At 41.2% G+C, this 17,167-nt stretch overlaps 1 protein-coding gene across 6 annotated transcripts in view; it reads left to right on the top strand.

The window, feature by feature from the left end:
* The window catches only part of CIT (citron rho-interacting serine/threonine kinase), a 171,727-nt gene that overhangs the window by 45,678 nt on the left and 108,882 nt on the right, over nucleotides 1-17,167 (top strand). For 5 of the 6 annotated variants that reach the window (XM_043440393.1, XM_043440404.1, XM_043440386.1 and 2 more), the window contains exons 8-9: nucleotides 2,988-3,191; nucleotides 4,663-4,816. In XM_043440393.1, the coding sequence (XP_043296328.1) occupies nucleotides 2,988-3,191; nucleotides 4,663-4,816 (358 nt within the window). Of the gene's footprint in view, nucleotides 1-2,987; nucleotides 3,192-4,662; nucleotides 4,817-17,167 lie in introns of those variants that run through there. The other variant, XM_043440420.1, reaches the window with a different exon arrangement.

The following is a 17,167-nucleotide window of genomic DNA, read 5'->3' as shown; positions in this document are numbered from 1 at the left end:
AGCATCACTTTACTAGCGTGTGAGATGAGTGCAATTGTGTGGTAGTTTGAACATTCTTTGGCATTGCCTTTCTTTGGGATTGGAATGAAAACTACCTTTTCCAGTCCTGTGGCCACTGCTGAGTTTTCCAAATTTGCTGGCATATTGAGTGCAGCACTTTCACAGCATCATCTTTTAGGATTTGAAATAGCTCAACTGGAATTCCATCACCTCCACTAGCTTTGTTTGTAGTGATGCTTCCTAAGGCCCACTTGAATTCACATTCCAGGATATCTGGCTCTAGGTGAGTGATCACACCATCGTGATTATCTGGGTCATGAAGATCTTTTTTTGTACAGTTCTTCTGTGTATTCTTGCCACCTCTTCTTAATATTTTCTACTTCTGTTAGGTCCCTACTATTTCTGTCCTTTATTGAGTCCATCTTTGCATGAAATGTTCCCTTGGAATCTCTAATTTTCTTGAAGAGATCTCTAGTCTTTCCCATTCTATTGTTTTCCTCTATTTCTTTGGATTGATTGCTGAGGAAGGCTTTCTTATCTCTCCTTGCTATTCTTTGGAACTCTGCATTCACATGGGTATATCTTTCCTTCTCCTTTGCTTTTCACGTCCCTTCTTTTCACAGCTATTTGTAAGGCCTCCTCAGACAGCCATTTTGCTTTTTTGCCTTTCTTTTTCTTGGGGATGGTCTTGATTCTTGTCTCCTGTACAATGTCACGAACCTCCGTCCATAGTTCATCAGGCACTCTGTCTATCAGATCTAGTCCCTTAAATCTGTTTCTTACTTCCACTGTATAGTCATAAGGGATTTGATTTAGGTCATACCTGAATGGTCTAGTGGTTTTCTCCACTTTCTTCAATTTAAGTCTGAATTTGGCAATAAGGAGTTGATGATCTGAGCCACAGTCAGCTCCCGGTCTTGTTTTTACTGACTGTATAGAGCTTCTCCATCTTTTGCTGCAAAATATATAAATCAGTCTGATTTCGGTGTCAACCATCTGGTGATGTCCATGTGTAGAGTCTTCTCTTGTGTTGTTGGAAGAGGGTGTTTGCTATGACCAGTGCGTTCTCTTGGCAGAACTCTGTTAGCTTTTGCCCTGCTTCATTCTGTACTCCAAGGCCAAATTTGCCTGTTACTCCAGGTGTTTCTTGACCTCCTCCTTTTGCATTCCAGTTCCCTGTAATGAAAAGGACATCTCTTTTGGGTGTTAGTTCTAGAAGGTCTTGTAGGTCTTCATAGAACTGTTCAGCTTCTTCAGCGTTACTGGGTGGGGGATAGTCTTGGATTACTGTGATATTGAATGGTTTGCCTTGGAAACGAACAGAGATCATTCTGTTTGTTACACACACATTAAAAGACAGAAGTCTTGGCTCAGGCTTCCTGACATCAAAGTTGCCTTTTGACTGAAGCTACTTTCAGTTCCTCAAGGTTAAGTTGTCCTGTTTTAGACCAAATGTTTTCTCCTTTCTCCTCACTTTAGTCTGTCAGCACAGGCCTGTGAATTTCTTGGGTGGTGTGACCCTTTAGTTTTCCTAAATATGTATTTGTAATGGAAGTGCTGTTGCCCAATGGCTGAATGGTTCAAGAACAACAATATCACACTATTCTCTGGGTTTAGGGTTTGAAACAAACCTGTGGTGGGCCTGAGGGAAGGGGTGAAAAGAGAGGGAGTAGGAAGAATGAATTTGTTTTCTTTAACAATGGGTCTTTGGGAATGGGCAAGATTAAAGTTTTAGGCTGGAAGAGCTTGGCCTTCTTCACTGGGTAAAGGAGACTCCTAACATCTTCTCTAAACATGGATTTCCTCTCAATCTCTATTCAAATCAAAGCAAAGCAAATTGATTTTCTTTATATAAAGCCCAGCCTTAAAGATGTGTGGTCACACCTATAGAATCTCTTAGCTCAAATAGGGGCACTTAATACCCTTTAATGGGGGAGAGTTCTTTTGCACCTTGTAACTACTGATATGAGAGAATCCTTTTTAGATATAGGGTTATTTGGCAGCTGGTCAACCCAGTGTGTGATCAGTATCAGGCCCTCTTTGTTTCGACAGGAAAGAAGGTTAGAGAGGTGATCTTTCAACTTCAGATTTCATGGCTCAATAAAGCTTCAAGACAGTTTTGAAGACCCAAAGGTTGCCAGCTTACTAGGGTGCCTAGGAAGGAGTGGGAGTGAGGGGTAGAAAACATACCTTTTCATCAGCATCATTTCTGGAAACAAAGGATGTTTAAACACTAAATCAGTCAGAAGGACAAATTCTAAGAAATAAGGACAGTTCCTTAAATGGATTGTGTTTAGCTTTATAAAGAGACAAAGCTACATTGCCCTGATATTTCTTTGTCAAGGTCATGTGCTTGAGCACCAAGGATTGGAGGGCTCTGTGTTTCTGAACAGTGGGGAGAGAATCAGAGGAGCAGGAGTTGGAGTGAAGAAAATGAACTCATTAATAACATTTGACCTCTGGTGGAAGTTATTTATCATGTCTTGCCTTGTGGGTGGGCCGAATAGGAATATTGATTTCAAATATTTAAACTTGAGATACAACACATGTTTACAATATTGTGTTGCCAGCAAGCTGCCAGTTTTCCAATAAAGGGTAGATTGATCTTTTAGATTCATCTTTAGACGTTATCATTTTACAGTTTCCCTCAGTAAGAGAAGTTCTGTTGTATCAGTAAGAAGTATCAGGAAAGATATCTTCCTTTCCAGGTATGTACCCAACTCTCATTTGTGTAACCAAACAGTGTATATCATCAGCAATCCTGGCCCCTTTGCCTTTGGATTACATTATGTGCTTTTTTTTTTTTTTTTTTTTTAAGTGAGTGACTCATTTGCATTTCCTGATGCTGTGCCACTTGACAGAAGGTTCAAGTGCCTGGGAGAATAGTAATCAGAGGCAAATCAGCTTATGTCTGAATTGTGGCTGCTGGCAATCTATTTGAGGATAATTGAAAATTTGCTGTGTTCATTTTATTTGCGGGTTTCCAGGTAAATGCCAAACTCCCGCTTGGGACTCCAGATTACATGGCCCCTGAAGTGTTGACTGTGATGAATGGGGATGGAAAAGGTGCCTATAGCCTAGACTGTGACTGGTGGTCAGTGGGAGTTATTGCTTATGAGATGGTTTATGGAAGATGCCCATTCACTGAAGGAACCTCAGCCAAAACCTTCAATAACATCATGAATTTCCAGGTAAAGAGCCCTTATTGGATTCTGAGGTAATATTGAGAAAGGTCATTTTAAAATGGTGCGAATGAACATTTATAATGTAAACCAGAAGTTCTGGATAATAACAACAGCAAATACTTTATATAGCACTTACTCTGTGCCAAAAGGAATTCTAAATGCTTTATTAATTGTATTATATTGACTCTCAGGTGCCAGTAATTGTTAAGTCTATGCCATCTTTTTAGGTATCATTAAAAAGGAAAAACTGCTGCCAATTAATGTAGTATATTTTATTGATTATAAAATGCTTTGATTACAGTGATGTTAAATGTGAGTAAAATGGGGGTCATAGGATTTGTGGAATATAGTTCATTAATTTGGCTAATCCTCAGGCAGTCGTGTGAGATGATATTGTTGTTGTTATTTTCATTTTACAGATGAGGAAACCAAAGCACAGTGTGGGTAAATAACTTGCCCAAAATAGCACAGGCAGTCTAGCTTTGAAATATCTGCTCTTGATATGCTACAGTTTCTTAGTGCCACTAGCTGTCAAATATGGTTAAAATTCAGAGACATGGATAGAAATACTAAGAGACACATAAAGTAGAATTAAAGCTATCGTCTAGAAACTGTATTTGTCATTATATTAGCCTGTTTCTTAAGGATATGATAAATATCCATGTTTTAGTTTCAACAAAAAGGAAAAAGAATTTATTTCACAGATTTTTGTGTATCCAATTTCTTCCTGGGATGCTTCGTACATATTTTTCTATATAAAATATACTTTTTGTATGCTTAATTCATACATACATTTTTTGCTATTCTTTTGTCTCCTCCTGAGTTAAAATATCCCCTGAGATGATGCTTGAGTCTCACCTGTTTCCTTCATTTCCATCCATTCATTCAGTAACGAGTAACTCGTACTCGGCACTGTTAGGTACCAAGTTTGCAGTGATGGGCAAGGAGAAAGGCCCTCTTGGCCTTCTTTCTCCATTATCACATGGAAATCAAAATACAGTGTGTATGTGCACAAGCGGCGTACAGGGGGAGCACGCAGGAGGGAGTGATGGAGTGGGAGAGGGAGGGGGAGGTAGGCAGGGAAGGAGGGGCTCGGATTGGGGTAGGCCTCTGGGCAGAGAAAGCAGAGTGATTTGTTTGGGCAGCTTTAAATAGCACATCATTGTTGGATGGCAAAGAGCGAGGCGGGGAGTGTAGCTAGGTGACACGGAAGAGGGTACAGAGATCAAATCATGAAGGGTATTGAACCCTTGCAAGGGACCTAGGCCTATTGATGTGAAGAGAACATTTACTGTGGGAACATGCCTTTGGTCCAAAGTTAAGAGGACATAAAACTTCCTTCTTAAAAAAAAAACTTGAATATATGAGAACTACTTTTTTGTTTTATTTATTTGAGAACTACTTTTTTAACTTTGAGACACGAGAAGCTGGTTTGCTAAGGGAATATTTTATTATTTTTAATTTTTTTTTGAAATAGCGGTTCTTGAAGTTTCCAGATGACCCCAAAGTTAGCAGTGAATTGCTTGATCTAATCCAGAGTTTGTTGTGTGGCCAGAAAGAGAGACTGAAGTTTGAAGGCCTTTGCTGTCATCCTTTCTTCTCCAAAATCGACTGGAGTAACATTCGTAACTGTAAGTAGAGTTGTATTCCTTCAGTTCTGGTGTTGGGATTAAGAAACACTTAAGAGTGATCTGAAATTATTCTGCCTCCCAGAAGTTGGTATAAATTATAAAAGTAAGGGTTTTAATTATCTATAGGAATGGAAAAGGGTAATGATGTAGCTGTCTTGAGTAATATTTCTACTTTAACATTGTTTGCAGAGAACTGGATCATTTATCAAACTCTGTTTATGTGGCCTTTGGAGTATTATCCCTCAGTACATTAGAGGTACAGATTGATGGAATCTGAAGGTTGTCACTTGGTTTGGCAGAATTTCTTCCCAGAGGAAGAGTGGACCTAGCTGTTTTGTTCACAAGATTAGGAAAAAGACTCAGAGATTAGGCAGAGTGCCAGCATTGCTCTGCTAATGGCCAGTCCTGCCCTAAAGCCATAAATGCCTTGCTGTGTTTGCTTGTTTCCCTCTAAAATATTTGTCTTTGCTCACAAGCACGTATAATGCATATGCAGAATGGATTCATTCATACATCACTTTGTTATCAATTACTGCAAACTGAATTCATTAAGAACAAAGACCTGATTTATTATCTACAAGTCCAAAATGCTTGATGTTTTACAAATTGGTCATTTTTTTTCAACCTTTTTATGCTTGGATGTGTTGATTGAATGAGATCTATAACCTGACTCAGTGATTAGCACAGATCAGAGCCTGTAGGAAAGCCATTGGCCCGGTTGAGTGTGTGTCTGATTTTTGGTGATGAGGGGAGGCAGGGAAATGGAATCCATTTCTAGGTGTCAAAACCAGGCTTCTAGTTGGAGCTGTGTTGTAACTGTAACCTCTTGAACCTTTAGCTGACATATAGGAGTTGGGTTAAGAGCCATTATTGTCCAGTTGAAAGCCATTTCGATGGTTTCTCTAACCCTCTGCGAATTTTCTGTAGATCTCTTGTGGCAACTTTTTTTTCTCTTCTGGTAGCCACATTACTATATTTTTCAAGTCTTTTAGGGATCAACCCCCAAATCTCCATGATTCAGGGCTTTTAATCAGAAGTACATTTTCAGTGCAGTCTTTCTTTTTTGCTTTTGGAAAGATTTGATACAGTTGGTTCTTATTGCCACCCAAATACTTAATCTTTTCTTGCCTTACCTTTTTTATCTCCAGTCTTCTTAAATAGAGAGCTTCCCTGGTAGCTCAGATGGTAAAGCGTCTGCCTACAATGCGGGAGACCCGGGTTCAATCCCTGGGTTGGGAAGATCTCCTGGAGAAGGAAATGGCAACCCACTCCAGTATTCTTGCCTGGAAAATCCCATAGATGGAGGAACCTGGTAGGCTACAGTCCATGGGGTTGCAAAGAGTCAGACACGACTGAGCAACTTCACTTCTTAAATAAGCAGCTCATTTTCTTATTCTTGTCTTTGCCAGTTGTCTCCACCCAAGTAAGTCAGCAAATGGTGATTAATTACCCAGGTAACTTTATTTTGTATTCTGGTAAACCTTGCTGATGTTTTGGTGTTGTGTTAGAATTCCCATATTTTGTTCTAGTCTTTTCTTCTCCAGCTGTTTATAGGTTTTAGGCTTGTTGGGCTTCTGAGGCTAAGTAACATTCTATAAATTACACAGTGCCCAGAGAGGATACGTGTTGGGAGAGAGCGTGGCCCCTACTGGGCATCACAAGGTCTGTCTTGTGGGAAGTAATGGTTGTCGTTGGGATGAGATGATTCTGGGATGGGTCACTGTACACTTGACCGTCTTTGCACTTGTTGCCTCCTCTTCATGTGAGGAGACTCACTGTGTCTTCTGTGACTGTACGTAATGTTTCCATATCCTGATAAATATCTGCTTAGTTTTTCCTCATCTTTAACATGTTTCTCACTTTCCCATACTGAGTTCATATGAGAGAATTCTCACCCAGCTGAATCCTGATTCTTTTCTTAAATATATTTTTAAAAATAAAAATTGTATATATGTGAGACATACAGTGTAAAAATTTGATTTACATAGACACAGTGGAATGGTTACTACAGTCAAGCTAGTTAACACATTCGTCTCCTCAGAGTTTCCTTCCTCCTTTCCTGCCTCCCTCTTCCTCTTCTTTCCTTTCTTCCTTCTGTCTCTCTGTCCCTTCCTTCCTTTCATGAGAACATCTAAAATCTACTCTCTTAACAAAGTTTCAGTATTCAATACAGTATTCTTAAGTATGGGCATCACACTATATTAATACATTAGGTCTCTGGGACTTGTTCATCCTACATTACTCCAACTTTGTACATGTTCTCATTTCCCCCAACTCCCCACTTCTGGTGACCGTTTTTCTACTCCATGCTTCTGTGTATTCAACTTTTTTAGTTTCCACATATGAGTAAGATCATGTAGTTTTTTTCTTTTTGTGCCTGTCATAGTTCCCTTTGCATCATGACTTCCAGGTTCATCCATGTTGTTGAAAATGGCAGGATTTTCTTCTTTTTATTTTTAAAGGCTGAGCAATATTCCTTCACACCTATTTAAATATCCATTCGTCCATTGATGGACACTTAGGTTATTCCCATTATTTTGGCTCCTATGGATAATGCTGCCATGAATGTGGGAGCACAGATAGCTCTTTGAGGTACTGATTTTATTTTCTTCTGTATACCCAGAAGAGGGATTCCTGGATCACAAGGAATTTCTATTTTTAATTTTTTTTGAGCATCCTTTATACTGTTTTCATAGTGGCTGCACCAGTTTATCTTCCTACCAACCGTGTACAAGGAGTCCCTTTCCTCCACATGCCCACCATTGCTGATTACCTCTTATCTTTATGATGATAGCCAATCTAACAGGCATGAAATGATAGCTCATTGTGGTTCTGATTTGCCTTTCCCCGATGATTAGTGATACTGAGCACCTTTTCAGACACCTGTTGGTTATTGGTATATGTCTTCTTCAGAGAGATGTATTTTGATGTCCTTTGCCCTGAATCCCGATTCTAAAATTCTGACAGAAACTCTTGATGGTTTTTATTTTCTAACTCCCAGCATAGTGGTTCTGAAGAGTCATAAAACACATTTGTCTTAAAGGAACTTCTAGTAATTTTAACAGCCCTTTTACTTTGGAATAATGTCACATTTATAGAAAATTTGCAAAGATAGTAGAGTTCCCACATACCCTTCTTCCAGTTTCCCCTAATGATAGCATCCTACATAACAACGTCACATTTGTCAAAATAAGATTATACAATTAATTAAACTTTAGACTTACTCCAGTTTCACCGGCTTCCTCACTCATGCCCCTTTTTCTGTTCCAGGAATCTGTCCAGGGCACTATATTGCAATTAGAGTGCTTGTGGCTGATGGCACTTTATCCTGGCTGAGGCACTTAATGTAACTCAGCCAGTGAGTGGGATCTCCATGCCCTCTGAGGATTGATAGGGCCTTTTCCTGGTGGTTCTCAGGCATCCCTGACTATGCAGAGAGCTGTGGTATTAATTGCAGTGTCTCCTAGCAGATTTTCCTATTTTTCACCCACCTTCGATCCCTGTGTATTTGGAATCAACTGAGGGTTTGTGACTGAAAACATTGCTGGACTCCATGACATTTGAGCTATTTTCTAACTAGGTGGTTCTAACACAAATTATGTCTTTGTCCAGTCCCATTTTTCATAAACACACATTGAGTGACTCTCGTCAACCAAAGCACTTGAAGTTAGGTTTCCTGAGTTCCTGATTGCTGCTCAAATGCTTCGTGATTCCAGGCTGTTGAATATTTCCACTTTCTACACAGGAGATTGTCCTTTGATGAAAGAAACATTAGCCTTTCTGCTAGTTCACCCTCAATTCTTCTTTTTCTTGTTATAACCAAGGAAAGGAAGTAATGCTTAACACAGCAGGTAATAATCTTCTAAAACTCATTATCTCAAGAGGTGGTCCGGGCAGGATATATAAATGCAGTTTCAGAAGGGTCTGGGAAAATGGATGAGTGACAGAATTGGGAGTGGTTACTGGGAGAAACTAGGACATGCCGTATCTGTGACCCCTGAGGTTAGATGGAGCATTTCGTCATTTGGAGCATTTAGGTCCTACCTCTTGGACTTGTTGTGGGCAACGATGTGCGAACCAAGAATCTGACCTAGTTCAGGGATATTTGTTCTCCTGGCAAGTCAAGAGCGCTCTGCCACACTCATGGGTCACTGTGCACCTCCTACCTTGATGTTTCATTCCGCGCCGCACATGATCAGATATAAAGTTGAGTTTCTAGCTGCTGCTTCTTATTTCAAGGCTACTTTCCAAGTTTCAGGATTGGGCTTCTTAAGGATGCTAGCTGCCCTGGGCTGTGCAATTCCAGTGATGTTTCAGGTATTGGGCAGGAGTCTGATTGTGCCCTCTGCCTGATTTTCTGGGCTTCCGGAATGCGGAAGCCAATCAGTCCGCCTCTTTCCTGCCTTTGGGGTTATGCTTGCCTTTCCTGACATCAGGCACCTGCTCTGTCAATGGCAGAGTTGTACTGTCGTGTGTGCCCTTCTCCTTACGTGTTTTTAATATCTTCCCCCAGAGACATAGTGATGTAAACAGAACCAGCACACTTACACCTTTCGTCCAAACCCACCACGTCTCAACAGTGAGAAATGCATAATGAGAGTGTTGACTCTGGATCGTTTCTTAGAACCTCTAAAGCTAATGCTCTAGAGAACTTGTTTTTATCTGTTGCTTATGACACAGGCTTCTTTTTTTGAGTCATCTTCATTTTACTCTTCTCAGAAAGGCACAGTTCTTGTAGAATTACTTTTGAGTTTCCAGGTTCTTAGCGTTTGTCACAGAAAGTACATTTCATTTCTATCCAGTAGTGACTCAGTGGTGGTCCAGTGCTGGTCCAGTGCTGATCAGCCCTGAGATAGTCCCCTGACAAAGAGGTCTCCGTTGTTGATCATTATTCACTACCTGGCACCTAATGGCCATCACAGAATGTGCAGGTGTACAATCCTTTGATTACTCCATAAGCCTAAGGGATGAAGGCCTTTGGTTTAAAGGAAAAGTATTCTAAGACTTCCTATCCTTGGGTGAAATTCTTACATGTTTTTGTGTATAGAAATCAGCACCACGAGACTTCACTGGGTATTTTACCCCAGTCCTGCAGTCTGATAGGAAATACTGGTTAAGTAGCAAGTGTTCTGTGCCAACTACCAAGTATTTAAGTATATATTACACTATGTTACTTTAAAACAGTTCAAAGAAAAGGATTATTGTACCCATTCTACAGGTATGGACACAGTGGTAACTTGTCCCAGATCATATAGCAAGTGAGAGAGAGGGTCTGGATTTGGGTTGAGGTCTAGGTGATTCTAGAGCCCTTTCTACTTTCTGCAATACCATGCATGCTTTATGATAGATAGTTGTTATTAATGATGTTTATGGTGATGACAAATAGTACCACTCTGTAGTCTCTGTGTCTGTTCAAGCACATTTGGAATTTGTAGTCGTTTTGAATCTACAGGATTCATCCTGATATTTGAGTGCTGTGTGCTGTATGTTAGGTGCTGTAGCTCTGTGGATGAATAAATCTCAATACAGCCCAGCCTTCAGTGAGCTTACAGTCTACATTATAGGTCCCTTGCTTAAATAGAGCTGTAGTCTTGTTTAAATTGCCATTCCTCAAAATGGTAGAGTTTGGGAATTTCCTGGCAGTCCAGTGGTTAGGACTCTGCGCTTTCACTGCTGAGGACCTGGGTTCAGTCCCTAGTGGGGGAACTAAGACCCTACAAGCTGCATGGCGTGGCCAAAAAAAAAAAGGGTAGAATGCTTTTAATGCTTAGTAGGTCACCCACTGGCTTACTGAACCACGTGTACTTGGTCTTAAACAAAATGTAGACTGTGACCCGGTGACCCCTTGCCCACATAGAGCATCCTGTTGTTTCTGTGAATTTATTACCACCACTGCCCCACCCCTTGCCTCAGATCTAGCCTGGGAAAGGACCGTGTTGGATCGATGACCCACTTCTAAAATTATGATTTGTAGTCTCCAGGTGAATTGAGAGCACTTGATTCATGTTTTCTGTTTATTTGAGGTTATGTGGTTTCTCAACCTCAGCATTGTTCATGTTTAGGAGCAGATAATTATTTGTTTGGGGACTGTTACGTGAATTGCAGAATGTTTAGCAGCACCCCTGGCGTTTACCCGCAGATTCCAGTAGGACTCTGTGTCTTTTGATAACCCAACATGTCTCCAGACATTTGCCAGTGTCCCTTGTTGGGGGGTGGGGGAGCAGTACAAGCGTTCCAGTAGAGAACCATTGTTTTAGAAGAATTGGTCAGATTGTTACCAGGGGAGAGAACATCACAGTAAATAGAGTCATTCAAGACTGCCATTGCTAACCGGCAGTGGAACCGTAGCCTGGGGTCAGGGGGACCCTGCTGTGTCGAGTGTGGTCCACGGACCAGTAGCATCATCATCATCGCCAACATCATCTGGGAGCTTGTTAGAGTTGCAGAGGCTCAGACTCCCCTCCACCCCAGACCTGCTGAGTCAGAAACTGCACTTCAATAAGATCCTGAGAAATAAGATTCCTGTGTGTAGCATCTGTGAAGCTCTGCGAGAGGAGAAAATGAGATCTTGTCAGCCTTAGTTTCTTGCTCATCTTGGCAGAGCCCTCCTTGCTTTGTCCTCTGGGCTGAGGGTAAGGGGAGGCTGCTTTTTGGCTAAGAACTTTCCCAGGCGGATGGAACTGCTTGGAAACGCAGGATTTTAGGCTCTGCTTTTGAGGAATTTAAAGCTTTTCTTTCAGATGGACTTTATATCTTTCATATTTTTCAAGATGGTGGTTTAACGTAATCTCTTCCTGCTGATGGCAAATAGATAGTTGTAATAAAGGCATTTGTATGCCTTCTACATCCCCCCACCACTCTCTGCATTACTGTTGTCTTATATTTACTTTTTTTCCTTAATTGAAGTGTAGTTGGTTTGCATTATATTGTGTTGGTTTCAGGTGTACAACATAGTGATTCAGTATTTTTGCAGATTGTATTCCATTATAGGTTATTTACAAGATAATGGGCATAACTATATTTATTAAGGATGGACTTTTCCTTTTTCAATACTTTTTAGGTGTGTATTATGACCCTTTATTGAGCACCTACTATGTACCTGGGGGCCCTGCAAGGCACACTGTGCATATTGTCCTCCTAAAATCTCTGTGAGGCCGGTACTATGTTTGGTCCCACAGTACAGATGAGAATACTGAGGCCTGAAGAGACGAAGCCTCTTGGTAAAGGTCATGGAACTAGTAGTTGGCAGTGACAAGAGCCTAACTTGGGTTTCCCTGACTCCAGATTCACTTTACTTTTTAAAAATTTATTTGAAAAAGTCCATGATAAAAAAAAAAATTCAAGCAATGCAGAAGGTTAAACAATTAAAAAAAAAAAGAGTCACCTACCCTCCCCATGCCCAGTGCCTCTCTCTAAAGTGAACCATTATTATCAGTTTCTTGTATAACTTTCCAGAATATTCTGTATGCTAATACAAACACCAATATAGTCTGCACTCTTAACGGCATTGTTGTACCGCCTCCTAAGAATTCAGGAATTTTTATTGTTAGGCTGTTTTCCTGCATCGTTGAAAAAAATGAAGAAGGCTTTGTACAATCCCACCGTGTTGATGCTTTGAATTCAAGCTGTCCTGACATTGATTTCTGATGAGCAGTTCTCTCTTCTCAGAAGAACACCCCTTATGATTTTGACATGAATATTTCATTTATTTATTTTGGTTTTCTGCTTTTAGAATAACATTATCTCAGTAACTTGTCCGTTTGTGTGTGTGTTTGTGTGTGTGTTTTAAAGGTTTGCTTGTTTGGAGTTTTCTATCATTTTAAGCAGGTATCTGGCCAGATTTTGTTTTTTTCAGCTAATTTGTGGAGGACAGTAGCTGTGTGTTTCTCCATTAGCCTTGGTTGGCCTTTAAGTGTGTCTCCCTGTTAGATACCCATGCAGTCACTTGGGGGCTGGAGGAAATGAGGAAGGGGAGCTGGGGGGTGTTTAGCTGATCAGCATGAGGGAGAAGAGAGGAGAATGGCAGGGAGATGGTATAGTGATGGCAGGAGCTCAGCCTTCTAGACAAGAGTACATGGGCAACACCTGCTAAAACTTCAAAAAGGAGTAATTGAGACATGTGGTCAGTGGCTCTTACAGGTGAGTATTTATATGTCTTGGGGATTTTTTTTTTTAAGAATAAATTATTCGTAGGAGAAAATAGGGTAAAAAGAGCTAAGTGCAGGGAATTTGCTGATCGTCCAGTGGTTAGGACTCTACTTTCACTGCTGGGTCCTGTGTTTAATCCCTGGTCAAGACACTAAGATCCTGCAAACCATTCTTTGTGGCCAAAAAAGAAAAAACTAAACTCATATGGATTAAGGTCATAGGGTCTTCCCCCTCTAGTTTGAATTTAGAAGCTACCTCTAGAGATGTTAAAAATATGTATGTAATATTCTACTTTATTTCAAGATAAATTGAGATGGCTTACTTTAGAGATGATTGCAATACTAAAATGATAAAAATAAATGAGAAATCTGGATGAAGTGAGTATCAAAGTAGGGAAATAGAGGCAGGGTTAATAGTAAAAACCAATAAGCTCTGGTTAAATTGCCAGCCAGGGGTGGATTTGGGATCCTTAGCCTCCTAGTGGCCAAATTAAAATGGAGAATATGGACAGTTTTAAGAGGCTCAGTCCTGTGAGAAAAAAAATCCAGAATATGTTCAGAGAAGACTCAGTTTTCTGGTACTGAGTCCTGAGGAGTTTCAATATGGGGTTCCCCAAAATGAGACCCCTTGTGATGTGGTGGCGCTGGGGATTTCCCTGGGATCGCTTCTTATGGTGCCTCTTAGTGTAAGCCAGTGCTGCAGTGCTGAATCTCACTTCAGAAAGTCATTTCTAAATGAGGCAAATTCATGCCTTTCCTGGGAGAAGATGAGAAAAGGGAAATAGATTTGTTAGAGAGCCCGTAAATTGGAGTACTGAACTCTTATTAATTTCTTACTTGCTTGGAAGATTTTCCAGGAAACATGGAAATGATTTTGGCCAAAGATTCAAAATTATATTAAACATCTGGGACTCTACTCATCAGTCAACTTTGCAGTCAGTTCTATGAAGTGCAGCAATTGCATTTACGCTCATTTTCCAAGGGCAAAGTTCAGATAGCACTAAAGAGGGGGGTTGGCAGGAGTCAAAAGAGATCAGAACTGAAGGACACAGAGTAGGAGGTCCAGGTGGCTCATGATGTCTGAGGGTTTGGAAATAATTTTCAGTGTCTTCACTTCAGAAAAGAAGTATGACTGACTCTTTGGTTCCTGGGGATGTCCTTCAAAATTCTGACTAACAAAGGATACACACAAAGAACTGATAGCCACACAGAAACCAAAATAAAGGAACACATTTGTTTCTTTGCTTCTTCTATAGGGCTGATGGTGGGTGGTGTTTTTCCATCGCCCATAAACTGGAAAGTAGCGGACTTTTTTGGCAAGAATATCTGGTAGATGGGCTTCTCCTGGCTTAAAATGGGATAATAATAAGTATCAAAAAGACTACAGTGGCTTGAAACACATCCAATCATGAGTTCATACTGGCAACTGAAAAAAGAAATCTCATTGGTCACTTCTGGCAGTTGCTAAGGCACACCCCTCCTCTCACCCCAACTCTGAATGTTGCTAAGTGTAGGGAAAGATGGGCTTCCCAGGTGGCGCAGTGGAAGGAATCTGCCTGCCAGTGCAGGAGACGCAAGAGACTCAGGTTTGATCCCTGGGTTGGGAAGATTCCTTGGAGTAGGAAATGGCAACCCACTCCAGTATTCTTGCCTGGAAAATCCTGTGGACAGAGGAGCCTGGCAGGGTACAGTCCATGAGGTCACAAGGAGTTGGACACCACCGAGCAACTGAACACACACATAGAGAATGAACCAAGCGTTTATCCTGCCTTCCTGTTTGAACTGTATTCCAGAATTACCAAATTGTTGATGTGCTAGTAAATGTAGAAGGAATGATGAACTTAGAAAAACACCATTTTTCAACTCTTAATGAATTAATGATTCTAGGTAAAGATCATCCATGGCTGCTGAGACATGAAGTGAAAGATGAGAGAGAAGGTCATGGGGAGGGACCAGGCTGATCTCACTGGATCACATGGATCATTCTTAACATCACACAAAGAAAGATAAGCAGACATTGTGTGCCCTTTAATGTCATGGGCTAGTAAGTAGACAACACATCCTGGGAAATATTCTCTCCAAGCGAAATTGAGTATGAATGTGCATGTGGCCCTGGATTTAACTTCCAGTTTCTAGGAAATGGAAGGGGCTTCCCTGGTGGCTTAGATAGTAAAGAATCTGCCTGCAATGCTGGAAACTCGGCTTAGATCCTGGGTTGGAACGATTCCCTGGAGAAGGGAATGGCAACCCACGCTGGTATTCTTGCCTGGAGAATTCCATGGACAGAGGAGCCTGGCAGGATACAGTCCATGGGGTTGCAAAGAGTCAGATATAACTGAGCAGTAATACTTTTTCAACACTCTAGGAAACATGGGCACAGAGAAACATGTCAAATGATGTCACAAGGGTACAACCGACCGAGTCCAGATGGTGAGATTTCTACAGGGATCTTGTGATTCAGTTTCTTAAACCAATAAATACCATTAAAGAAAAAAATAAGGTCAGTGTTTATAGATTGAGGCATACCCACCAAATCAGTGTGTGAACCTTGGTTGGACCCTGATTCAAACAAATCAAATGTAAAGAGATACTTTGGGGACAGCTGGAAAAAGTTGAGCACAAACATGGTATTAGATAATGTTAAGGAGTTAATGTAAATTTTGTTGGGTGTGATGAAGGTATTATGGTCATGGTTTGTTTTTTTTTTTTTTAAGTCCTCATCTGTTAGAGAGTCATGCTTCTCCCCCTAGGGAACATTTAGCAATGTCTGGAGGCATTTTCAGTTGTCACAACTTGTGGTGGTATTGGCATCTAGTGAGTAGAGGTCAGAGACACTGCTAAACACCCTGTGATCACGTGTCAGTCCCCTGCAACAAAGCATTTGCCAATCTCAATGTCAGTAGTGCCACAGTTGAGAAACCCTGAGTTAGGGATATTTGCTACTGTAATTATAGGTGAAATTATTACCAACCAGTGTTTTTCGCCTCCTCAATCAACAGAAATTGATGAAGAGGCCAGATAAGAAATTCAGGCAAGGCTTTAGTGGGGCTCCTGCAGCAGGGAGTGATAACAAGTAGCAGGTTCCCTTGCTTTCTCCCTGAGGGTGATGGGAAGTGAGCTGGTTCCTTGTATAGCGTGAGGGAAGGGGTGTGACCAGGGTTCAGGCTGGCGGAGTGGCTTAGGTGGTTTGCCCACCTCTTCCGTGGTGGTGTGTGCAAGTTGCATGTGCAGTACCCTGCTTTTGTTCCCGGCTCTTCAGAAGTGGCTGCTGGGTTTGGGGTCTTTTTGTATCTTTTTGTCCATAATTTCCTCCAACTGTGCATGCATGCAGTTATTTGTAGTCCTTTACAATTTCTTTGTATTTTATTACTTGAGACTTTTGTCTGGGTGCAAGCACTGCAGCAAAGGGTCCCAGGTTTCAGCCTGTCTCAAAATCGTATGATGTCTGGGGTTTGCTTTTAATAATCAGCAGACGTGCAAATAAAATAGGGACCAGAGTAGGTGAAATGAAGTGAAATGAGAATATTGTACGTTTTTGAAGGTGTGCAGGAGTTCGTTGTACTTCTGTACCACTTCTGCACATATGAAAATTTAAAAATAGGGCTTCTCTGGTGGCTCAGTGGTAAAGAATTTGCCTGCCAATGCAGGAGACATGTGTTCGACCCTTGGTCCGGGAAGATCCCACGTGCCATAGAGTAACTAATGCCTGGGAACCACAACTACTGGGCCCTCATGCTGCAGTTACTGAAGCCTACACACTCTAGAGCCTGTGCTCTGCAACAAGAGAGGCCACCACAATAAGAAGCCCGTGCACCACAACCAGAGAGTAGCCCCTGCTCGCCACAGCTAGCGAAAAACCCACGCAGCAGTGAAGACCCAGCACAGCCAAAACTAAATAAATAAAATGATTAGATCATTAAAAAATGTTGGAGAACTCTCCCCCTACCCCCCAAATGTTGGAGAAAAAGGTAACTACAGAGGTCTTGAGGACAGCAAAGAATGAATCTGATTGGCTGTGTCATTAGGTCTAGGTAATTCAAGGGGAAAGGCGCTGGAAGGGAAAGTTGTTGGGGTCTAGAGCATGGAGGTTCCAGGAAATGGAAACCCATGAATTATTGTTCAGGTATGTTCTGGGTGCCTCCATCTGTGCCCTAAACTGGATGTATCCACACCCAGAGAATTATAGTCTTGACTAGTTACACTC

The sequence above is a fragment of the Cervus canadensis genome, chromosome 1 (assembly GCF_019320065.1).
Source record: "Cervus canadensis isolate Bull #8, Minnesota chromosome 1, ASM1932006v1, whole genome shotgun sequence".
Taxonomy (NCBI): Eukaryota; Metazoa; Chordata; class Mammalia; order Artiodactyla; family Cervidae; genus Cervus; species Cervus canadensis.
Note: the sequence above shows the minus strand (reverse complement) of the source record. Positions and strands in the feature narration are given on the sequence as shown.